A 25161-nucleotide genomic window follows, 5' to 3' on the forward strand; every position below is an offset into this window, starting at 1 on the left:
AAGCCTTAATGTGATCTCAAACCAGTTCAGCCCACTGTTTATGAAATTGCAAACAGAACTTGCCAACATCTCAGTTTAAAGATGAGATGACTATTCAGTTCAGGCTGGCTCCTCACCAAACTAAACAAAACTTATAATATCTGTGTGCTGGTTGAAATAACAGTGCTCACAGGACTGACCATATCAATGTCAGTGCAAACCTTGTGACACTGAGTGTGTGACCAATGCCACAGGACAGAGTAAGAGAATTGCAGCAAGTGGATCTGGAAGTCACTAGGAAATACCACATCTGCTTCCTTGCTCCAAAATAGGAGCAATGATTTTTACACAATTCCTGACAGACCTGCACACAGCTCCAGTGAGCCTGCCTAAGGAATATTTGTCAGTGCCCAACTGCTCATAGTTAGAAAGGCCTCCCAGTTCTCTAACCTACATGTCCTTGGTTTCATTTTGAGCCCATTAATTATTTGCCAGTACATGGTGGCCAAGAAGACTTATTCGCTCAAGTCCTCCTTTAAGAAACTGTTTGGGTTGTTTTTCAAATACTATTCTTCAAATGGACAAACCATCTCTCACTATCAGCCCCATACCTGAGATCTCTCTGTGCTGTCATAACCACGTGCTGGATTCTGAAGGACCAGTTCCACATGTCTTTTGAAGCAAGATGCAGGCAGTGGTTTGCACCAGTAGCCTGTGGCCAGTTATCCAAGGGAAGTGCCCAACGTTTTCTACAATAAGGTTGGGGAACATCATCTGAGAGCAGAGTTCATGGTTCACAACTCCCCTACTGATACATATCCCTGCTTTTGGGAAGAGCAGAGCCCCAGCAGGTGTTCAACAGATTCTTAGTTAAAATGAATCTGAAAAGCAGACATTGCATTGCAACACTCAGCACCAGCTGAGGTTAATGGGAGTGCTCAGACTTTGAGCCATAGGTTTAGTTTACTTGTGGGACCAGGTACACAATACAGCACTAACTCATTTTCTGGAAAACCTTTTGGGGTCTTGATGCACTTGCTCTGCCTTAGAACCATGGGACAAGGCACTCCAGTTAGAAGGAAAATCCAGGAAAGGCAACAGGCACTGCAGCATTTGGGATATTAATCTTTCAACAGAAACAGCTTTTCAGAACAGCCTGAAGAGGCTCATACATCCCAATTAGACACATCCCTCCTAAAGCAACACCTCAGAGGAGGTTCTGCAACCTCCTCTCCCAGCGACTGCATTCACATCCAAGCCACCTGGGTCAGCCCACTTGTGCACATCTCCCCCCAGCCCCACTGCTCTATGCATGCAGTGCCTGCTGTCCCTGCCCACCACAGCAAGGCAGGTGGCCAGGCAGACACAAAAGGTGCTGCTCAGAGCAGCAGCTGAAGGGCAGCACTGATCCTGCATCTCACTTGGAAGGCAGAGAAAGGGCAAGGACTTTCTCCACAACTCACTGCAAATGTCATGCAAAAGGAGAAAGAGTAATTCGGGCAAAGTCCTACCCAGAGGGAAGAAATCCTCCAAGCCCCACCTCACACTGAAGACTCAAGCCAGCTCCACTTAGGTGAAGGAACCAGGAGAGGGCTCAGGCATCCCAGGAGAGAGGGGGATAAGAAGGCATCCCTGCTCTGACTGCATATTGCTGGCAGCTCCTGAACTGTGAGCATGTCCCTTTCCATAACCATCCATCCCAATACATCCCAACTCCTCCCTCCTCCCCTCCCCTCAGTCATCCTGAGTCCCTGAATCACCCTTCTTGCAAGCATCCATTCATTTCCCTTATCTTCCCTGGTAAAACACTTGGAGTGCCATCCCAATTTTCTGCTGCACTGATATTACTTTATTATTTACCTCCCAGAAAAAAAAGCCCAAACCCAAAGAGCTGAGCAGTGCAACATAATTTCCAGCAGTTGCCAAATTCAACCTGGCACCAGCTGGGAGTGTGTCAGGTTCCAGACTACTGCAGAACCCTAAGGACAACCTGCCCATGAGAAACCAGCCGGGCAGAAAGCCCTGGCGTGCCCAACAAGGCAGACACAGTTCACTCATCCTAAGACCTTGATTAACTCTTTCCCGAGCTGCATTTTCCCTCTGCTGTGTCCAAACAGTAGTGAACACCATGCAAACATTTGAGATCAAGCAGACCAATCAGTGTCTGTGACAATCCCATTCCCTTTGCCCTGTGTGTTGGTGTGGAATGCCAAGCTCACTGTTCTCCACCACTCACGGTTTCACTGCAGACAACAGCTCTTGTTGTTCCTCATGCCCACGTTGTATAACTGTGCCTCTGCATATGGACAGAGCTCTCCATGATAAGCTTGCACTGCATTGCCCCATGTGCATTCACAGCAGTTTTGAGAGGAAGGAACATTAGGAACTCTCTCCTATGAATCATTCTCTTCCTCAATAGCACAGGCAATCAAGCAACAGCCTGTGCAAGAACAACTTGTGCATGGGAAGAAAAGGCCTTAATGGCAGACTGACCTGCAGCCCTGCTTGACAAGAGGCTCTGTTACAATTCCCTGTTTCCAAACAGCTCAATTTATTCATGCAACAAGTTATGCAGGTAACAAGCCTGGCAACAAATGGGATAGGACAAGAGGAGATGGCCTAAGGTTGCGCTAAGGGAGGGTCAGGTTGAATATTAGGAAAAGTTCTTCACAGAAATTGCTGTTCAGCCCCAGCACACGCTGCCCAGCACAGGCTGCCCAGCACAGTGGTGGACCCACCATCCCTAGAAGTATACAAAAATGCATGGATTTGGCACTTTGGGACATGGTCTAGTGGTGTACATGGTGGTGGTGCTGGGGATGGTTGAACTTGATGGTCTTAAGAGATCTTTTCCCACTCTAATGTGTCTATGATTCTGTTTGCCCATGCCAGTTAACAGAATGTTTCTGTTTTTTCAGTATGATTCTGTTTGCCTGTAACAGTTAACAGGAGGGCAGGGCCCACAGGGCCCCCAGGAGCCCCATGGACATCACCACCACCCACTGATCCCATCACAGTTTATCTCCCATCCCCAAAATACCCACACTGGTCTTGCTAAACAGATTTCACAGCAGGTAACCCAACTAATCCTTGCCTTCCTGCTCCACCCCATGACCCCTGCCTGGCCAGATCCCTCTCCCCGAGCTGCTGCCCTACAGACACAGCTTGGTCCCATGGAGATGCCCCAGCCCACCCTGCACACCAAGCAGAATGGGGAGATGCAGAGGCCACACAGGGAGACACATCTGCAGCCATCTCTGTATAAGTTTCATTTCTGATGATAAAAAAAGTATCTGAATACATTCCTCAGAAGACAGCTTCAATTTCTCAGCAGCAACTGAGAACTGCTGTCTGTCACAGAAGAATCTGCTTGATTTTTTTTTCATATTTTCAACTTCAGACAGAAGATCTTTCATTAACTGCAGAGTATTATATGGCACAACCAAGTCTTATGGTGCACCTCGCATTCATTATACTAAAAGCTTCATTTGACATGCAATCGTTTATTGAAATTGTTATGTAAAGTGAAGAAAAAATTTCCTCACTCAATTTGATTTGCAGGCTCTTGAGAAAGAAATTCAGGAATACTTCAACCTAAAAAACTATGCAAAACAGATGGAGAGAATATAAACAATCTCTTCCAAAAAAATAGGTGTGCACTTAAATCCAGAACAAAAACCACCTCTTAAGTAACTCAGCAGACCTTAACTAACTTAAAATAGGACTTTGAAGAAATTAAAGGAATAGGTCTGTTCAGAATAAATAAATATTTTCTGTGCCATTAGTAATTGGAATCCCTTACAATAGGGATACCCATTGCAAAGAACAATTATCTGGAAATAAACAGATTGAAGCACAATGAGTTATCCCATAAAGGCCGGACAGCTTCTCGTTATTTATTAAAAACTTAGAGAATAAAACTACATTTAAAGGAAGCCACCATAGGCCCATACAGGTTAGTTTAGAGGACGTCCCATTAAACTGAGAGGAGGATATAACTAATAATTTTCGTATTGTGGCTTTTATATGTTGGCTGCTGTTCCAAGGACAGATTAAATACCACAGTTGCTTGGTTGGATAGCAAATTAAAAGCTCTGTGATGACCCTTCATTCCCAATGGGAGATTTTTAGTCAGTTTTTTTTTTTTAAATCTATTAACTAACACAGTAGGTTCTCCAGAACATTACCCTGAATAAAAATAGTTTCAAATTACACAGGAGAAAATAGGATAGGAAACAAATATGTCAACAGAGGTTTGGGCTATGATTCGATTGACAAACCTCCCAGATGTGCACCCTGTGGGTAAGCAAGGGGAATCCTTGGTCTTGCTATGACACACCTAGAGCCCTACAAGCACCAAATACCAAGAACATGCACCACAATATTAAGACATTTCACATGAAAATAAGATTTTGCAACTTAATAAACACACACAACGAATTTTTTCTACAAATCATGTGGGCTCGGCCTGGAATAGGATTCAGTATTTCCAATTATCCACTATGCAGGTGATAAAGGTAAAAGACCAGCCCCAATCCACAGCTTCTGAAAGGAACTAGGAAATACAAGGTGAAAAATAAACACCTTAACATGAAAAGGATAAACGTCCTACTTAACATGAAAAGGAAAAAACGGAACTATGCCAGGGTAGTTTCTGTTTTGTGTTTAATTCCCATTACCTTTCCTAGAGTGGGAGGAACTCAAGTGAGAGTCAGGGAGTTTTCTCCCCTGAAAATTGAGACAAGGCTGGTTGAAGAGATTTTTCTTATCACATCCCTTTCTTACTAGACATTTCTACAGGACAAAAACACATTAATTCCCCCTGTAATAATATACATGTGAAAAACATGTTATTAAAAGAACGTTGCAAGCACTGCCCCCCAGCATGCACTCCCAACTCCTGGCTACCAACACACAGCACAGGCCACATCAGTCCTTCCCACTCTCCCTTAACTATAAATCCAGAAAAATTCTCCTCACCCCTTCCACTCTTTCAACTAGCCTGATTATAGAAATAATCTGTGAGATTTCTCTGCTGCAGTGTGAAGAACTAGAGCAGTGGGCAGCTTCCCTGGGTACTCAGTAGCAGCATCACGCTATGCCAAGCCTTTCATCTGGAAAAAAGCTTGGTGAGAGCTTTGGATGAGAAAGTTCTCAGAGACCACACAGTTTGTGTTAGCACACTCAAAACAAACAGAATATGATCTACTGCAAAGAGCATTCTTTTACCACAACATGTTTTTTTAGTCTGCAAGGGTAAAATTCAGGTAGAGTACTTTAAAATAATTTCTGTGACATCAGTTAAGCTGGGATCCCTTAATAATAGGGATACCCATTTGGTATCCCTCTTTTAGTCTACAAGATTAAAAATACACTAAATACTCCAGCTCTTGTAGATTATGTTGGTCCACAAGATTAAAAATGTACAAGTTGGAGCTCTAAGAGGTTCTAAGTAGCTGTAGTTAAATTCTAGATCTCTTAGAAGAGGATGCTCAGAGGGATTCAGCAAAGGGCTTTTTGCAGCAGGAGGCTGGATTAGTCTTGCCATCAGATCCAGCTGATTTTCAAGAAAGTCAATGGTTTCAATATCACAAAAGTGATAACAATAAAACATCAAAATCTAGACATGGATTACCATCCCATACAAAAGTCCAGACATTTTCAAGATGGGAAAAAAATTTGTGAGTCATGAAGTGATTCACTTAAAATATTTTAAAGTTTTGTTTTCAGAAGCTTTCAAAATTAGAACTGTCATGAAAAATTTATTGACTGCAATGAAACAAGTTTTAGCACAGTCTTCAATGAAGCTGCAATTCCATTTTAAACCCCAAATTTCTTAACTTTCTAGCACCTTAGAGTATGACAGTGAATGTTAGCAATGTCTCACACACAGCACTCAAAGGAGAGCTGATTTATCAGTTGCAGAGTAAAGACACTTCCAGATGTTTGTAAAAGCCTTAGACAGAACTATCTAACCAGTTCACAGTCCACCTAAATGACTCCAGGCACTCCTAAAAGAAAGCACCTGAGAACTCACAAGGTAAAGAAGATTTGCTTTTGGTTTTTTTAAAATCATTCAACCTATCAGAAGCACATTAGTGATTCCATTATGAATGCCATGTACTGCAATTAATTTTCAAAGCCCATATGCTTCAAAACACCTTTTAACAAAGAATAATCCTCATTGCCGTAATCTCATTTACAAGTTCTTAAATTTAGGAGGACACTGACAAATTTAGATTCTTGTATTTATGTCACCTGTCCAAATGCTTCATTATGGTAACTATTTCACACATCTGTGTGGTCTTTTAAAGTAATGCCCACATACTTCTTAGAGACAAGCCTTAAGCAAAGCCCAAGAACACAAAGGGCAAATGCTTGCCATAAGTATGGAAGAAAACAGCAATTCAACAGTGAGACCAAAGCAACCTAAATCAAGTCAAATCACTCCACAGCCATCTTTTTAGGGGGTCCACTTCCACTTGCAGTGCTGTTCCCAGATTTATCCCACATCAGCTATTAAACAAGGTGTAACACTAAAAAAATTAAGCCAGAGAGCAGCTACAATGTTCCTTAAATCAGCTTCATACAGAAAGGCAGAATTACCAGAATATTCTCTGAAAAGCAAAGGAAGCATTTGAGTCTTTATTTTCACCTCCCTATCTAAGCCTAAGAAGTTAAGCCCTAGAACCACCAACTATATCTCTATTATAAAAATACACATATTTGCAAACATGCTGATTTTGCACTGAGATTTCCCCTGCGGGAATTACAGCCCCGGTCCAGGCTTACACACTGCTGCATACTTTACTCAGCTACAGTGTGGCTTTTCATGCCTCCCATCAACTAAAAACAATTGTGTGTTCACTTTGATCATGCCAGATTCTTAAGACCTGCCACCATTCTAGCACGACTAGTGCATGCAATTTTTTTAAGCAGGTAAATTTACATGGGAATTTTGGGGAACCTAAGAATAAAAGCTTCTGCTCTGAGACTGTTACCACATTTCAAAATATGTCACATCCTTAAAGAACAGACTAGACAGAATGCTTATTGAAACATGTATAAACCCTGCCTCAGGGGGGTTAAAACTTCTGTACAGGAGCACCTTAGAAACTGAGTGTTTCTTTTTTAACTTTTTTTTTTTTTAACTGAACACCTAAAAACAGGTGAACAGGCTTTCATGACTAATTATTCATCTATCTTAGACCTCTAAGACTAATTAACATTCCAACATATGTAAGATCTTCCAGTTAAACCAGTCCATCCATTTTTTTCAGTCACACAATTAAGCACTTTGCTGTGTCACAGATTATAGATTAGTGAAGGATCCTCCAAGAGAAATACAAACAAAACTACTGGGAGTTTGTTATCTTGCATCAACTTAAACTCATGAAGAGCAAGAATTATTTTATGGGACAAATTCTTCCCTGTGAGGGTGGGCAGGCCCTGGCACAGGGTGCCCAGAGCAGCTGTGGCTGCCCCTGGATCCCTGGCAGTGCCCAAGGCCAGGCTGGACAGGGCTTGGAGCAGCCTGGGATAGTGGAAGGTGTCCCTGCCATGGCAGGGGTGGCACTGGATGGGATTTAAGGCTGCTTCTAAAACACCACTGTGTGATTGTAAGAGTAAAAAAAGTCACCCATTCTTGTTATTTCTAGTGGTTGTCAAAACCACAAGGTTTCAAAGGTTGATTTTCAGCCTTTGCTTCTTAAGGAAAATATGTTCCACAATACATTTAGTGAGTAAATCATGGTAGCAACACATGGAAACAAAGCACTTCTCAATTTTTGGTAAACTTGATAGAGCACTATCAGAAATAACCAAACTGTTGAAGCAGCCACACAGGGAGTTCACATCCTATTAGGCACCAAGGTCTCCACTGCCAGAGAATTTCATTAGTTACCCTGTTGTCAGAAATCCACTAGGAAACATATCCTATACATCTTTCAAGGCACAAAGGTCACAGTTCACAAAACATTACATTGTTATCTCTTTTTGCACTCAAAAATTAGCTTTGTGGAAATGTTTTAATGACTTTTTTCTTTCTCTAACAGAAATCATAAATTACAATTTCAATTCTAAAACTCAGATACTGCAAACAGGATAAAGCCCACAAAAATGCACAACACATAAGCTTTATGGAAGCTTGTTTTTAAAAAAAGCACTTCCAGCACATGGACTGTACTTGCAGGAGCAGAACTGCAGTACCAAAATATCAACAAGGCAGGCAGAAAGATAACTATCAGTCACTGCTAAGAATCAGAAACAATTATTGCACAAGACATTATAAACTGCCTTTGTATCTTGTCTCACTAGGTGTCACCCTATTTTCCTTTGTTTCTCTGCAAATTCTGATTTCTCTCCCAGGTTCATGGGGATGTTCAGAGACACCAGATGCTGTCCCAGCTGTCACTGACTGATAGTCCCGAGGCTGCACAAAGCAGTGCCCAAGGAAACACTCTGCACAACTGGGAGGCTCTCAGGTGAAATGGCATCTCATCAGATTAATCATAGGACATAATTCATGCAATTGTTAAGATGACCCTCCAAAGAAAAATAAGGAATGTGAAAAAAGGATAAGTGTATATAACCTGTGGCAGTGTACGAGGTGCAGAACCATGTCCTTTTAACTTTTAGAGGGCAGAAGACAGGAAAGAGAAGGAATGAGAAGGAAAAAAAGTAATTTAAACTGCTTATTAAAAGCCTACTGGAAAGCTTTTGTGAGGTAGCATTCATTTTACTAATAAAGCCTTCCTAACAAGGCAGTTGAGGGTGATGAGGCATTGACACAGATTGCTTGGAGAAGCGGTGGATGCCCCATCCTTGGACATGTTCAAGGCCAGGTTGGATGGAGCTTGGGACAATTTGGTGTAGTGCAAATTATCCAAGCCCATGGCAGGGGACTGAAATGAGATGGTCTTTAAGTTCCTTTATAACCCAAACCCTTCTGTGATTCTAAAAAATGTCAAAGGCAGGGAGGAAGGGGCTGATGAAACACCCTGTAACCATTCCCTAACCCATAACAAAGCCAGACCGGTATCAGTCACACCTATCACACCCAAAGCATATAGGGTTCAGCAGCAACACTGGATTTAATTTTCAGGACCAAGTTTGTAAAGTGTGTATTTTTTGTGGTGTCCTGCTTGGACAAAGCCAACTGCCCCAGGCACAGACCTTCCTGTTCCAGGCACTCTCCATCAGCAGCTCCGTGCTGAGAGATTCCCCCCCAGTATGGCTACAGCCCCAGCAGTGTCAGTTATAAATGGGGTTGTTATTCAGCAACATCACAAATAAAAGGAAGAAAAAGTCTGGATAGTATTTGTATGGCTAAAATCAAATCCCCAGTCCCCTCCTTGTGGCAGTTACTTTTGAATACCCAGGCTTCATTATACCAAGTGTCTCATTTCACACTGAAAAGCCTCAAAACACAGCCATGCAGCAAACATTCTTTGAAGCCAACAAGTGCATAAGCCTGAGCTTGTTATCGCCTTCCCTCAAACAAAAAACATGGTTTATATATACTAAAAAAAGTATATCCACGCTTCAGTAAATGAAGCTGTACTTAAAGTTTTAGTGTTACTTAGAGAAAGAATTGCTCTAATAGTTTTGTAGCTTTACTGGTTAAAAACTTGTCATTATAGATTCATCCAAGTGAACAGACACACATTTTAATCACACACTTTTTAATCACTAACTGTTTCTTGTGGTCAGGGATATCAGCCTCTCATCAAAGCCTTCCATGTTAGCAGCCCCTGTGGTGATGTTGTGTACCTACTGCATGGCAGGAGGATGGGTTCTGGCAGAGTACTCATGAGTGAGGACAGAAATTCAAGCTGTCAAGTCCTAAACATAAAAATTATCATTTATTCCAGCAAATTAAAAAGACATTTCACTTCCCTCTCCTAACCAGTTACTTGCTTCAAGTTTCTTCTTTCTGTACTTTGAAAACAAGGCTTAATCCTCTTGCTCAGAGAGGGATTCAGAGCTGTCTATAGCCTAGAGGAAGCCACAGCCTGCCTCCACAGCAGTATCTGGTATCACGTGGGAAACTATCCAGTCGGCTTAATTTAACATGAGACTGTAAAAATAAGGCATAAAACTGACCTGGGTCCAAAAGAACTCTGCTGAAGGCACCTGGGGCTCTGACAGCCAGTCCTCAGCTGCCAGCACACTGAGGGCTCTGTGCCTTTCCTCGGGTAAGGTGCCTGCAACAGCTACAGCCTCCAGCACATGCCCCAAATGGCTTCAGCCTTGAAATGTGCCCCCCGCCATGTGTGAGCACAGCTGGGACCCAGAAATTAACTCTTCAGCCATTCCTCAAACTGCACACCCATCACATGGAGACAGGGCTGAGTGATGGCACCTACTCTCCTCTGACATGACACCTGGAAGAGGTACTGCCCATCTCCCCTCCCACAATGGCCAAGCTTAGACTAAAGAACTTACACCATGAGAAGAGATTCATTCCCAGCTCCCCTCACATGTGCAAGGCTCATTGAAGCCTTTACCAAACCACCTTAAACTACTACCCTGGCAGCCCAGGAAAGAGCGAGGGGCACAGCTCCTGCAATTTCATGCTTTGAAAACAGAAGAATCTGCCATTCTTAGCAATAGAAGTGTCATAACTGAGATAAAAGCAAGCCCATTTCATTAGTGTAACACTTACTTTATTATCTACAACTCTCCAAACACACACTGATATGAAAGAGAAACAAAACAAGTTCAGATGCAAACAACCATGCCTGTTTTCCTTAATTAATCAGCAAAGCCTGGAACCAAACAAGCCTATTTTGATAATATCTGGCTCTTGTAAAACTGATTCCAGGGTTTTAGCAGAGCACTGCACAGGCCAGCAGCAAAGAGCTACATCCACTGGAAATGTTGTGATTCCCCCCCGCCACGTTCCAAAGCATTCTGTTTGAACAGCAGGATTGATTCTGCTCAGTCAAGCACCACAGCTGCACCAGCTCTGGCCAGCACAATGGGGCACCTGAAATGCTCCTCTAACTGAAGCAGTTCAGCATCAGGAAAGGCAACATGAAAAAGCTGCTTATTTTATGAAAATCTGGAATAAATGCCACAACTTTAATCCTTTGAGCACGCACTAGTGAGAGAAGGGAACATCCATTTCAGAAGCAGAGGCAGGGCCTGGTCCAGATAGTATTTGTGTGGCTAAAATCAAATCCTGATTCTGTAAAATCAATACTCGGTTCTCAATACATGAGGTGACCAACTGTCATCTGCTCTTTTAATAAAGCCTTATTTTATAGAATATAGAACAAATTTTATCATTCAGTTAAAGAAAAAAACCCTTTCTCCATCTGTTTAGCCTGACTGGGTTTTAGGCAGTTTAAGCATGTGAAATGCACTAACACTGCCTTTGGACAAGCCCTCTTAATTCAAGAATACAAAATATAACATTACCATGCTCATTTCTGAACCAGTTTAGAGGCTCATGCTTTGCAAAAAAAGTTAATGGAAAATACTTGACAGTTCCCCTAAACGACAAATACACAAATAAACAAAAACATTCCAAAACAAACAATAAGGCAGCCATCATCCATATAGGTTTACATTCAAATTCTCTGAATTTTGAGGAAACAAAAGGCCTTTAAAATAGAGAGAGATTAACTATATCAGGACTTCCAGAATCTGAAAAAGATATTCATTAATAGCTTTGGCAACTAGCTACTGTACAGCCTCCTCCCACACAAAAGCATTACAAAACAGGACTGGTGTGTAACAAAACAAAATGCTCATTTCCTTTTAGGTTTTCTTTTTTTTTTTTTCAAAAAATATTAATCTAACCAATATCTAAAACTCAAATTAACTTTAGTACGGTGGTGCTGAGATACAGGATCAAATACCATTCTAAGAACATTTAATTTTCCTTTAAGGAGCTCAAAAACGAAGATCAGATTGAATTCACATAACATGGCCAAGTTAGAATCCCCCCCAGTGTTAGCCATGCCTTCCCCCCTCAGTTTTCCTCAGAGTTCATGAATAAGTGGTTTATAGCCCACTGCAGCAAACTGAAGAACAGATGGTATTAGGTCTTCAGTTACTCCTTCCTTGTCAGTTTGAACAAGATGAACATTCCCAGAACATCATCTTTCATTCTGCCCATTGTTCCCATTACACATTAAGCACATTTAACACAGCCATATTACTCTACTAACACTATACAGTAAAATAATTTTCCAGTGGGTGTAATTTTTTTTAAAAAGCATTTTGGGGATTATGGTGAACTGAAAGCACAGGTAAGAACATTCAAGACCAAGATGGAGCATCTCCCATAAAATACAATTCAAGATGAGTACAGGTATGAGTTTACTTATATTTCTTTAAGGGATTGCAGAGAGACATCACCACTCCCTCCACTACCTGAACATCATGGAAGAGTCACTCCAGAAAGTTTTCAGTGCACATTTTTTACCATCTGATTTGAAACTCAATTAAGGTTCACCAATTGTTACAGACAACCAGCTGGGAAATAAGATGCTTCCTAAGGCTTAGAGGTGTTCAGTAACATGTCTCAACTTGTATTCACAACACAGGTGATGGCAGGGGACAGGGGAGAACAAGCAGGACTTGTGATCCACCCCATGTCCCAAAACCCCAGTGTCTTTTAGAGAACATGGCCATTTGCATGTGGAAAGAATCTCTCAGAAGCTATGTAGCTAAGTGTAAATGGACAAAATTCCTAACAATCACACTGCTTGGGATAAGCGTAATGCCAGAATGAGATATGGACCTGATTCCTGATTCCTTTGGAGGACAATGAAATTTTAATCAGGGATAAAGGAAGTTGCTTATGGTTTGAAGATCAGTACATTCCAGAGCAAGGGACCAGTGACACATAAAAGGGGCTCTATTTTGTGGTTTGTGTAGAAACTGGGCTTAGAAGAATGTACAAGTACTCATGTACTGGTGCAGAGTCCAGGCAGAAGCAGTTGCAGCCAGGCAGTGCTGGAGAAGGGTGCTGTGACCCCTCCTGAAGGACTGCTGACCTCTGCTTCCCAGGAGGCAGGAGGGCAGCACAATCAGGGACCTGCTCCCTCCTTTCAGAGCTACACAGGAATAGCAAGGTACTGGACTGAAAGTTGTTTCCACTTGACTGATCAACACCACAAAGAAAATCCTCTGCCGCCCTCCTTAGCCAACCTCTGTTTCAGGCACATCAAAATCAACACTGGGATGGATAGCACCCATACTGTCTATAAGTGTCACTTGAAGGAAAAGATGCATTCCCAAACATAACTTCATATATATATACATATATATGAAGCAAACCAGTTCTGCTTCCACATGACCCTTTTGGATATTCTCCAGCTGCTATCTGCAAGCCCCTCCTGTTGCAGCACAACAAAGACGTCTCTTCCAGTAGGAGCGCCAAGTGTCACACATCTTGTGTGACACACCTTTGGCTGCCCTTGCCTTGCACCCACGGCCTGCCCAGGCATCACGCATCAACACTTAGCTCATATTTATGTCTTCTGGCCAGCAGACCCAATCCAGAGCTTAATGCACACACAGGAAAGTGTCCTGCTGCAGGCCGTCAACAGCCACATCGTGGCAAATTTAAAAACCAAACTTCTCAATTCTCACTGAACCCGCATGCACCACTGCGGTGAGCTCCTGAGGCAGGAGCCTCCCTCCTCAGCAATGCTTTCACACCCAACCCTTCCAGTGCGTCTCCTAACTTCCAGGAGACACTCTTTCAAACCTCTGCAGCATCTCTAATCGTTGACACAACCAAAATGCATTAACTCCAGTAGCCAGCATCTTTGAGCACATCATTACCATTGCCTCCGAACCCTTAAACCTCTGTTACACCCCAGCCATAAAACATCACCTGTGTAAACTCATGTGTCACTCATGTCAGACTGCATATCAATTGCAAGGATGACCACAGTGACAGCTTGCAACATCAACTTTTTCCACCCCCCATCAGCTGTGGATATGAGATGACCAAAGGGACCAGAAATATCCTTTACACACGGCTCTGATTTGAAGTAGATTCTTCTTAAGGCAGCTGGACCCACACATTTAGCATGAAGAATTTCACCAGAATTAAGGGCACACAACCAATCTTGAGGCACAATGTGCTCAAAGCAAAAGAAAGGATTTTTGTGTGATTCACAAGCAGAATGTGAAGCCTGACCCAGCTCTATTTCATTTACTGAATTTGAGAAGCAGTCTATTAATAGTTCACTACCATATCCCTGCCCTGCTTCTCCATGCCAGGGCAACAGCTCTGCTAGCAAACACCAGTGATACAGGCACACATTTTCATACTGACACTGCAGAACACAGCTAATCCCAATTGTTTCAATTTAAACAGAAGTCATATTCACAAGAATTAACTGGAAACAGACAAAATTGGTCTTGAACTTCACTTAGTGTGAGCAGACAGCAATACCAGATTCAAGCTTTCAGGTATAGTCTCTGTCTCTTTTCTTCTCTCAGATTTTCTAAATTATTCTGTGCATTTACACTACAAAGTCTATCTGGCCAATAAATTACCAGCATAGATAGTAACCTGCTACTATTTCGACATCAGGTGAATGCTGCCAGCCAGCAAGGACACTAACAAAAGCCAAACTACCACACTACTTGAAATCCTGGAGTTACTACCCTTTTCAGGAAAAAAAAAACCCTGGAATTTTGATACAGGAGCATAAGACTGTGATGATCACCAGGCATCTCACACCTTCCTGCGAGAGCAGGATAAGACAGCCCAACCCTTCCCCATTTCTCAACAAAAAAAAAAAATTAAAATTAAATACAATGGTGGTATTCACAGTCCAAGCAAGAACCATAAAGTACAACGGGGCCTCTGCATTTCACAATACCAGGTCTGACTCTTTACAGGGTCCCTATATATCCCCAAAGGGAAACATGATGGGATTTTGAAACCATTAATCTAACTAAACAGAATATTTGGCTTGCAAGCAGGGGAGTGGTAAAGCCTGTATTCCTTATTCATGACCCAACACTTTACTCAGGAGTGCAACGCTGTAATACTGTTATGCCAAAGCCTCACCACACAGTGACTGTACACCATCAATTAATATTAATTATAGCTTCTGAAAACCTTGGAATGCAAACCCTTCCAAAACTGCAAGGGTACACTAATCCTGCTCTAGCACTTCAGCTTCATGAAGGAACAATAGCCTTATTTTCTAGCTAGAATTCAACTACAGCTTTCACCTCTTCAGACAGGTCTAAAGCCCAGATCATTTGGCTAGCACTTGGGTCCCGCCCTCATCAGAGCTATGACTTCAGTTCTGAACCCTAAAGCCGTCTTTTCAACGAAATAAAGCCACTGAACAAGAATAGCTTGCGAGGCCTTTGTACAGATGGACAAAGACACACAGGCAACAGCACAAGTGGGCTGAAAAACCGCTGAGCCAGGACAGGATTAATGCCTGCATGGAACCTCAATGCTGTCCACTTTCATTTCCCCGCTCCAAGTGGAAAAAGCACAAGTGCATCTCCACAAAAATACTACAGGTTGCAGCAATTTTTCCACAAAAAGGCTCTGGCCTGGGTTTTGATGGTGTGAGGCTGCAGAGGAAGGCATTTTGTCTCTTAACAGCATGGTGATATGATGGCTTCCATTCAGTCTCCTGTTACCTATAGGGAACTTCCCCAACAGCTATGAATAAAGTGATTTACTTGACAGCATCCTCTGTATGTTTTCCCTAAAATTCCCCAGCTGAACTGAGAGCATTCTACAAGTCAAAGAGACAACACAGCCATTCACATCTTCTCCCATTGCCTCCTCCATGCAAATCCAGTCCGGAGGCACAGGCTTTAATCCTGTAGTCGTTAAAGGCTTTTGTCATTCAATGAGGCTTTCCCAATCCAGACCCAAGTAATGGCTTCTAAAGTCACATACCATCTCACATTACCTTCGGCATCACTCAAAACTGCACACAGTAGAGTTTAAGGGACCCAGCAGCCCCTGCCTCCAAGGGATTCACACCAATTTCTCTAAAGCAGCCAAACAATAGTTTTCTTTCCACAATTAGGAGCCTAAAGCAAATCCTGTATGAAATTGAAGATATCTAGCAGTAAGATCTGATTTGGGCTGAAGCACATACAGTGAAAACTAATAGGAATTTGAGCATTGTACAGATTTCTTCACACACAGTCAGTACAAGAATTCCTAAACAAGTGTAACTAAGAATATGAAGGCCATTCACCAGGTAAGAAAGCTTTCACGCTGCAGTTTTCCCTTCCTAATCTCTTCCTTAGGTGTACATGATCCAGACTAGCACTTCCAAGCAGTGTTCACCAATACCTTTGGCAGGCTTTGGTCCTTAAAGCTGCTCCATTACAGAAAATACATGGAAAATCCCTTTCTGTCAACCCCCTGCTAGAGCCCTCTGAGAAAACCTGGCATCGTGCTGAATTCTGGGTCTGTGCTATGGCTCTGCAGTGATGGGGCTGGCCTGGGCTGCATGGACTGACAGGAGCAGCATCAGTCTCTTCCAACCTGCCCTCCAGCAGCACCCCAGCCACCATCCCTCGTGGATTTCAGGCTGCTGAAGCAGAAGCCTTACACACTTCGGATTCAGTTCCCAGCAAAGCCAGACAAAAGCCCAGGCCTGCCCCCAGGCTTTCCTCCACCAGCTCTTTTAAATCCCCTTAACAATCCCCCAGACCCCCCCTTTCCCCACAAACCCACCAGGACCCCCGGGCTGGAGGAGAGAGGGGTTCAGCCCCTCACCACCAGCCCTCCATACCTTGCCCGACTGCTGTGTCTCCCATTCTGCATCCCTGTCTGATAAAAGCTGGGGAATGCACGACTATGAAGACTGAGAAGTGTTCCCCATAATTCTTATTAAGAGAGCACTGCTGCAGTGAATTATGATTATGTTGTGTAATGAAATCATCAGAGAATAAAGATGTGGCTGTATATCCATCCCCAGCTATCCCAGGCAGCCAGGAGTAATTTACAAACAGATTGGGCCAACATTTAAATATAAACTACCAAGAGCTTAGATGTACAATAACACATTATTTCCATATCAGTTTCAAATACTCTTGTAGGCCATAAAGCTCAGCCATCCAATGGAAGTTTAAAGATCCCAAATCATAAGAGTTAAACCTCCTTTCACCTAAGTTACAGAGTAACTCAGGCTGAAAAAAAAACCAATATCAATTCTGTATTAGGTTTTTCTATTAGGTCTCATTCCAATGGATGCCAACAAAAGTGAGGTAGCAGGCACTATAAGCAAAAAAAGAAAAAAATAGGCATGTACTACTGTGATTTTTACTAAATGCTACAAAATCCACCAAGAACAGGGTAACAGCAAAAGACAGCATCTAAACTTTCATTCTCTTTAGATATTACTGGATGATACTACTTCATTCTGAAGATCTGGAACTTTAATGTAAAAATCTGCCTTTTCAAAGGTATTTGAACAGATAAGTCTTTGACCTAACCAAAGTACTGTAAACGTGGTACCTAGAAAAGGACAAGCACCGGGGCATATTAGGTTTGATTCACCAGGACAGTGACAATTTCATGGCAGGGGAGAGGGAAGGTCGGGGGGAGCAGCTTCTCAGCTTTATGAAGCCATAACACAAAAGGAAATTTTCCCCCTGCAAACGCTCTCAAATCACTGACTGTCGGTGTCTTTTTAACCGGGAGCTGCCGCCCGAGAAGGGGCTGGGGCCGGGCCGAGCATCCCCGCTCCGCCCTTTCCCACGCCGCGGGAGCCACGCGTGACCTTCGCTGCACCAGGCGGGTCCTGCGCGGCCCCCGCGGCGGCAGCGGCGCCGGGCCGAGGGGGTTAAGCGTGGGAGGAGTGTACATAAGGTGGTGGATCCAGAGCCAATGGGGATATTGCGCTATAGTTAGACACTGGATTCTAAGCGATGGTGACCATAAAGGCTGCTCAGGGCTGAGCTGCTCTGAATGACACCAGCACGGCGCCTTTAGTTCCCGGCTTATAAGGCAGAAAAAAAAAAAAGCACAGGAAGATCAGCTAGGCTTACCTGCAGTTCACACCACGCGACTTCGACCCACGTCTCCGTGTCCAGTCCCTTGTAGACTGTTTTGAAGGATCCCCGCCCGAGTTCAATATCAAACTTTAGGAACCTGCCATCCGGCGAGGTGGCAACCGCTTTCATATCAGCCTCCTCCTCGGGCTCCTCTTTCTTAGCCTTGCCCTGGTCCTTGGCAGCATCCTGCGCCTCTCTCCGCTCCACATCCTTGCCTGGCTCCTTCTGCTCCTCGGCGCCCGCGGTGCTGCCCGCGGGCGGCGTTGCCCGCGGCTCCCCGGAGCACTCGGCCTCCCGGCCTGCCGCCTCCGCCGCCCCCTGCCCCGCCTTCGCCCGCTCCGCGATTATCCTCCTGGTTTTGGGGAGCAGGATGATTCTCCGCTGGTGCTCCGCCTCGGGTAGGTCGAAGGCGGGCTCCTCCTGGTCCGAGTCCACCACGCTCCTCCGCAGGAACCGCTGATGGACCAGCTTAGGGTCCCTGGAGCCGGGGCCGCGAGGAGGCGGGGTGGGGGCCGCGGGGGCTGCCGGCGCTGCAGCAGCGTCCGTGTCTGCGGCCGCCCCGCTCCCCCCGCCGCCGGGCCCATCCATGTTCACGCCGGTCTCCGCGGCCGGGGGAGCGCCGGGCTCGGCAGCCGCTGGAACCCCGCCACGGCCGCCGCCTCTGCCGCTCCGCCGAGGTGCCGCTCTGGCATCACCCCCACTTTCCATCCGGGCCGAGGGCTCAGCGCCCGCCGCCGCCCCGGCCCGGGGGAGTCACCGCGAGCCGCGCCCGCGCCGCCACCTGCGCGGGGCAGAGCGCAGCCCTGAGGCGCCGCCACGGCCCGGCCCGGCCCCCGGGCACCTCCCCCGGCCCCGGGGCTCCGACGAGCCGGGCCCCCGGGCCGGGCCGCGGCCGCTCTGACCGGGCTCCCCCTTGTCCCCGGTGCCCGGCAGGGGCGCGGCCGAGAGCGCCAGACGACCGGTGCAGCCCCTCACCTGCGGCGGGCCCGCGCACAAAGGCGCGGCCGGGCCGTTACTTACGTGCGGAGCCGGGGGCTGCCGCGCTCAGCGCCATGCGCGGGGGAAGGCGGGCGGCGGAGGAGGGGCGGCTCCGCCGAGCGTGCGCCTGCCCGGGTGCGCGGCGGGGCCGGGGACCCGTTGCCGGTGCGGCGCTCCGCGGCACGGCGCGGCTCGGCTCGGCCCGCCCCTGCGCCGCAGCCCGCCCCCGCCGCAGCGCCGGCCCTGCCGCACCTCCCGCTCCGCGCCCGGCGGCTCCGCGCCCCTGCCCGCGGGCACCCTGCGGCAGCCCCGCCGCGCCTCCGCCCGCCGCCGCTTTTTTGTCAGTGGCAGAGCTCCCGGGCAGCGCCCATTTAGGGCACCGGCGCTCGGCGACCGCCAATGAGGCTGCAGAGGGTGGGCGGCCGCCCCTCGACCTCGGCCCCCGTTTCCCCCGCCCCTCCCGGCCCCGCCGCAGACAATGGGAGGGTCCCGCGCCCCGCCGCGGCCTCGCTCCGCGTCCGGCAACGTCCGCCCCTTGGCAGGTGCCCCCACGGGCCCGAGAGCATCCCCCGAGAGCATCCCCCGAGAGCGTCCTCCCATGGCATCCTCCCGACAGGCATCCCCCGAGTGTATCCCCTCCAGAGCATCCCGCCGAGAGCATCCCCCGAGAGCCTGCCCTCCACAGCATCCCTCCCAGAGCATCCCCCGAGTGCATCACTCCCAGACATCTCCCCCAGAGCATCTCCCTGAGCGCTCAGTGCCCGCGCAGGTGTGGGATGAGTGCAGGGCGCGGGCCTCAACTCCCTCTGATTTCTGGATCCAGGAGTGGCTGTCCCAAGAAGCCGATTATCATGCCTGCGAGTAAAGGGAAGGTGACTTGAAGGGAACTGGATACTATTTGCACACAGCATCTTTGCATCAGCATCCCTCAAATGCAAAATGTGACCAGGGACCGACTCACACGTGGCCACTGCAAACACCACACAGCCCACGCACGTACTGCGTGGCAGGTCACAACACATGACAAGCCTCACAACCTTGGGTTATCTGTTATCTTTTTTGTGGTTTTTTTTCTTTATTCCAGGCAGTTCAATAATCAGTCTATGGATATTGACCCCATCATTCACTGTGACCAACACTTCAAATTAGCCTAGATAGAGGGAAACTTTGATCTCGACACCCATCTGTGCTTCGAAGAACCCACCTGGAGCACTGCCTCCAGTTCTGGGGGCCTCAGCACAAGAAGAATATCAACCTGCTGGAGCTGGTACAGAGGAGGCCACAAGAATAATTGGAGGGCTGGAGCCCATCTGCTCTGGAGACAGGCTGGAAGAGCTGGGGGTGTTCACCTGGAGAAGAAGGGCTCCAGGAGAGCTGGAGAGGGACTTTGGGCAACAGCCTAGAGGGCCAGGACAAAAGAGAATGGCTTCCCGCTGCCAGAGAGCAGGGTTAAATGGGATATGGGGAAGGAATTATTGCCTGTGAGGATGGGGAGGTCCTGGAAGAGGTTTCCAAGAGAAGCTGTGGCTGCTCCATCCCTGAAAATGTCCAAGGCCAGTTTGGATGGGGCTTGGAGCATCCTGGGATAGTGGAAGGTGTCCCTGTCCATTGCAGGGTTAGGAATGAGATGGGCTTTAAGATTTCTTCCAACCCAAACTTCTGTAATCCATCTTTAGGTGAGCTCAGAGACGTGGGACACTGGCTTTGCCAAAGGCTGTGCCCTGTAACAGCTGTGACATTTCTGCTCTGTAAATTCACAAAAGGACTCTGGTTGCCACTACTGCCAAGCTGCTTTCTCAAGTATTAGGTTCATACAAACATACCATATGTTTTTGTTATTAAAATTTAAAGAAATAAAGAAAAAGAAAAAGATAAGTTTTACCAAGTAAAATCCCTGAGATTTCTGAGGGAAAGGAAGTTGACTGTCAGGCAACCGTAATTAGTTCTTCTTTTAATTAATTAATTTTCAGTCCAGAATGATTTTTAAAAAAAACAACTTTAAAATAAGAAACTGGGTAGTTATTGTACTGGTGTTTTATTTTTCACACTTCACTAATAATTCAGCCTCGTGGATGCATTTGATCTTTCAGTGGTTTGCTTTTTGAAGTGTTCAAATATCAGTGATATTTCTAGGACTTGCAATTGTGGCATGAAACACGGATTTGTGTGCTGTATAGAAACCCGAATTCCCGAATATTAGTCTTATATGCTGGGCTCTGCACCTCTCTGCGCAAATGGAGATTTGGTACATGGAGAGCAGTCTGCAGTTACCAGGAGAAAAGAAGGGAAGGGGAAGAGCTCTGACACCTTCTCCTACTTATTACATAAATTGACCTAAAACTCTCTTCAGAGCAACAGAAATTCCCACTAACATGTAGAAAAAGAATAAGTTTCAGGGTAATTAGAGGGCTAAACGTAGCTGGCAGTATTTCACTCTGCAGGTGGACAGGATAAAATGGGAATATTCTAGAGCTGACCAAATACCAACCCCAAAACCCACAATCGAGAAAAATTTGGGGGAGGGGAGGGCGGGGGGGGCGGGGGGGAAGAAGACTGGATTTCCCTGTCTGCCAGGTCTTGCAAGAAGAAAGAGGGAATCTGTACACCCTCAGGTGTAGGGAACATCCCACCTCTGCCTCAGGAAGATACATGAGCACTGCCACGCTGCACCAGTGTCCCCTCACCCCTTCCCAGGGCTCCACAGACAAAACAAGACCTGTTCTCACAGCTGAGTTTTTGTGCTGTCCAGTGCCACATGGTGCCCAGGGCTTTTCCTGTGTCCATATGTCTACTGAAAACTTAGCAATAATTTGCATGTCACAAACTTAATCATGATCCACTATCAAGTGCTCTAAGTCTGTTACATGATGATCTTTAATATTCTAAAATGGAAAGAAAATGCTTCTTCCCAGACAGCTGTTTGACCTTTTCCATGCTGCCCTCTGCCTGCTCCACGTCCCCAGGTGAGTGAGCTGGGCAGAGGTGTGACAGCACGGGGCACCGCGGGACCGGGCTCCACACCCCACTCAGGCAGTGCCACACCTGCAGAGCAGCATGGCACAGCATGGGCAGCTGTGGGACTGGCCCCAGTCTGATCCAGCACTCCATGGCAGCAAACAATGGCCCATCCCAGCAGAGGGATGCTACCCAGTAGACAGAGAAGTTTTCCTCAGCCATCAGGAGCTGTCATCCCAGCCTTCCCGAATGTCAATGACCACAATGGACACACAGCCATGGAGGGATCCAGTGCCTAGTTCTGCCATGTCCTGTGCAGTCCCAAGCCAGTCCTCTGTCCCAAGTTCATGCCTGATGGGTGAGGAATGCTCAGCAGGCATATGGGGTGGGCTGCAATGGCACCCAAAGTACAGACTGGCACACTCTGCTTCTGCCATCTACCCAAAGCCCCCAGCACTGGGAAAGCTACCTTTCCATAAGGGAGAATGTCCGTCCTGGGCAGGGGACCTCACACTGGAACAGGCTGCACAGAGAGGGTGCAGAGTCTCCCCCACTGGGATACTTCAGAGCTGTCTGTGGACACAATCCTGTGCTCTAGAATGTCTCTGTTTGAGTAGGAGCACCTGGTGACCCACTGTGGTCCTCTCCAACCTTCTCCACCCTGTCATGAGCTATTTTATGGGGTTGCCTCTACTTTCCTCAGTTTACCCAAAACAGAAGTCTGTTATTGATTTTCCTGCTCACCTGTTTCATCCTGTGCAAGCCAGCAGACACACAGACACAAGGATGTTGTTCTACCCACACAGCTTACTACATCAGTGTGCTGTGTTACCAAAGGGCATGAAAAAAGATGAACAGTTGCAGTTTTCCTGAATGTTGGATCATCAGCCATCATCAGAGCAAGCTAGAAGCAGCTTCACCCTTCAGAGCTGACTGGTATGCAGATGGCATTGGAAATTATAGCATGTTTCAACTAACAGGCAGCGAAGGTGTTACCTCAGACTGTGACCTTAATCAAGCCTTTGACTTGGAGAACTGCTCCTTGCAGGAATGAAAGGATGCTCATCCCTCCGGTGAAGTTCTCCCTCCATGCACGGTGCTGAGTGAGACACGTGTCACCCCAGAGCACAGATGGGCATTTGCACTTGACAAGCAGATTACCACTGGTCTGTCTTTGACTCAACTCACTTCTGGCAGGAACAGTCAGTCACTCACTGACACAGAGCAGGACAGCTTGTCCCAGTTAATAGCTAGTGTTAGTTTTAAAAGGGAGAAGAAGAACCATTTTCACTTAAAAACAACCCTTATTTTCCTTCCATGTTTGTTAGTTTCGAGTGAGGAAGTTCAGTCCTGTTCAACCAGCTTGCCTTTCAGGTTCTCAGATACTGAGAAATTTTTTATTTGTTTAAAATAAATGCTTTCAGGACACCATGGAAACCTCTGTACTAGCCTCCAGCTTTCTATTAACTCAGTTTTTTATATAATTTATGACCAGATTGAATCAGGTCAAACACCCATTGAGAGCTACTTTCAGTTGCACCCAGGGTATGCTCTTACACCTGCACATGTGCTATGGGCCCTAATGTAGTGTTATGTAGTAATTGTTTTTTTCTTAGAAAGAACAATAATGACCATTTAAAAACCCAACTTCACAATATATTCTCCGTTAGGTCATCTGTGTTCTGTTCTAATAATTTGTTTATAGAGACTGTAGATACAGTGATCCAAGTATCATAGAATCCTAGAATCCTGAAAGGATTCAAGGTCATCTCATTCCACCCCCTGCCATGGGCAGAGACACCTCCCACTGTCCCAGGCTGCTCCAAGCCCCATCCAGTCTGACCTTGGACACTGCCAGGGATCCAGGAGCAGCCAGAGCTTCTTGGGAAACCTGTGCCAGGGCCTCCTCACCTTTATAGTAAAGAACTTCTTCCTAAGTATCAGTTGATCTCAATTTGATGGTTGGACTTATGTTAAAGGTCTTTTCCAACCTTAATGACTCTGATTCTATGATACTCAGTCATTGAGTTAATACAAACTAATCACAAAAGCATAAACAAGCGTCTCTTTATGTCAGAATGATGGATGCTGTTGGCAAACTCACCTTGCAGGTTAGGGAGCCAGGCAAGGGCAGGGAGCAAGCGGTGGGAAGGTGTGTGCCACCCTCCTCAGGAGGGGCTGGGCTCCATTTATCTTTCTTTGCCCTGCAGTGTGACACTGGTACAACACATCATTCTAACATGCATGACAAGCTTAGACAGAAAAAAATGTTCCATGTTTTTAATTCCTACAGATTTTAATAGGCATAATAATATGCCACCACATTACCTCTCAGGTTCCTTAAATAAACAAGCTTAATGGTGCTGCACAGAAGTTAATGGGCAGTATCTTCATTGCTGTATGGATTTATGAGGTGTGATTGCTGCTCCCCAGCCCAGGAACCAGCTGTGCCTAGGGAATTGTGTTCAGGCCTCCCTGAAGGGCAGCTTAGTCAGCAAAAACACAGTTATTTTACAATTCCATGATTTACATTGAGCATTATCTCTCCAAACCACTCTACAAAGGTGAGATTTATTTTTCAGAAAGGCAGCCTGTCATCTTTCCCACACCAAATCTGACCAATGATGAATAGTTGTTTTAAAATTACTGTGTAATTCCAAAGTTTGTACTTAATTATTTATCTGCTTTTCTTTGCCAGAAAACAATGGCTTTCAGCCTGCCATATGCCCAAATGAATGACCCAATTAATTTCCAAATGCTCCTGCGTGTCCACAGGGATTGCAAGAGTTCAAAGAGTAAATTGGGTTTTTTGAAAACCTCTTTCACCTCTTGTGCCATTTCCCGCTATGATCCCTCAGGTACCTTTATAATGAAAACAAAATAGATGGAAAAAGCAATGTAAGAATTAGATCAAAACAAGGAACAGAGCAAAACAGACCAAATCAAGGAGTTGAATGTGACACTTAATAGCACGCTTAGGACTTTCCAAAATGTTAAATATTTAAGTTGAGCAAGTGAATACCTTTTACTTTTTATTTTTAACATGAAGCTATATTTTATCAAAGAGCCCATCAAACACATTGTGTTACAAAATATGCAGATTTAAGACACAACGACAGTGCCATTATTCCTCTTAACATAAAAGATGGGGCAGAAGTTCTTCTAACTTCAATAAGAACATCTGCTGATCTGGTCTCTATGCAATACTGCTCGTTATACTGAGCTCTTTGA

The 25161-nt window shown here is 45.7% G+C and overlaps 1 protein-coding gene across 9 annotated transcripts in view; it reads right to left on the bottom strand.

The window, feature by feature from the left end:
- The window catches only part of WNK2 (WNK lysine deficient protein kinase 2), a 96092-nt gene extending 77387 nt beyond the window's left edge, over window positions 1-18705 (bottom strand). For all 9 annotated transcript variants that reach the window (XM_066558217.1, XM_066558216.1, XM_066558218.1 and 6 more), the window contains exon 1: window positions 17992-18705. In XM_066558217.1, coding sequence (XP_066414314.1) covers window positions 17992-18705 — 714 coding nt within the window. The remainder of the gene's footprint in view (window positions 1-17991) is intronic.
- Between the last annotated feature and the right edge of the window lie 6456 nt (window positions 18706-25161).

Source organism: Molothrus aeneus, chromosome 12 (genome assembly GCF_037042795.1).
Source record: "Molothrus aeneus isolate 106 chromosome 12, BPBGC_Maene_1.0, whole genome shotgun sequence".
NCBI classification, from domain to species: Eukaryota; Metazoa; Chordata; class Aves; order Passeriformes; family Icteridae; genus Molothrus; species Molothrus aeneus.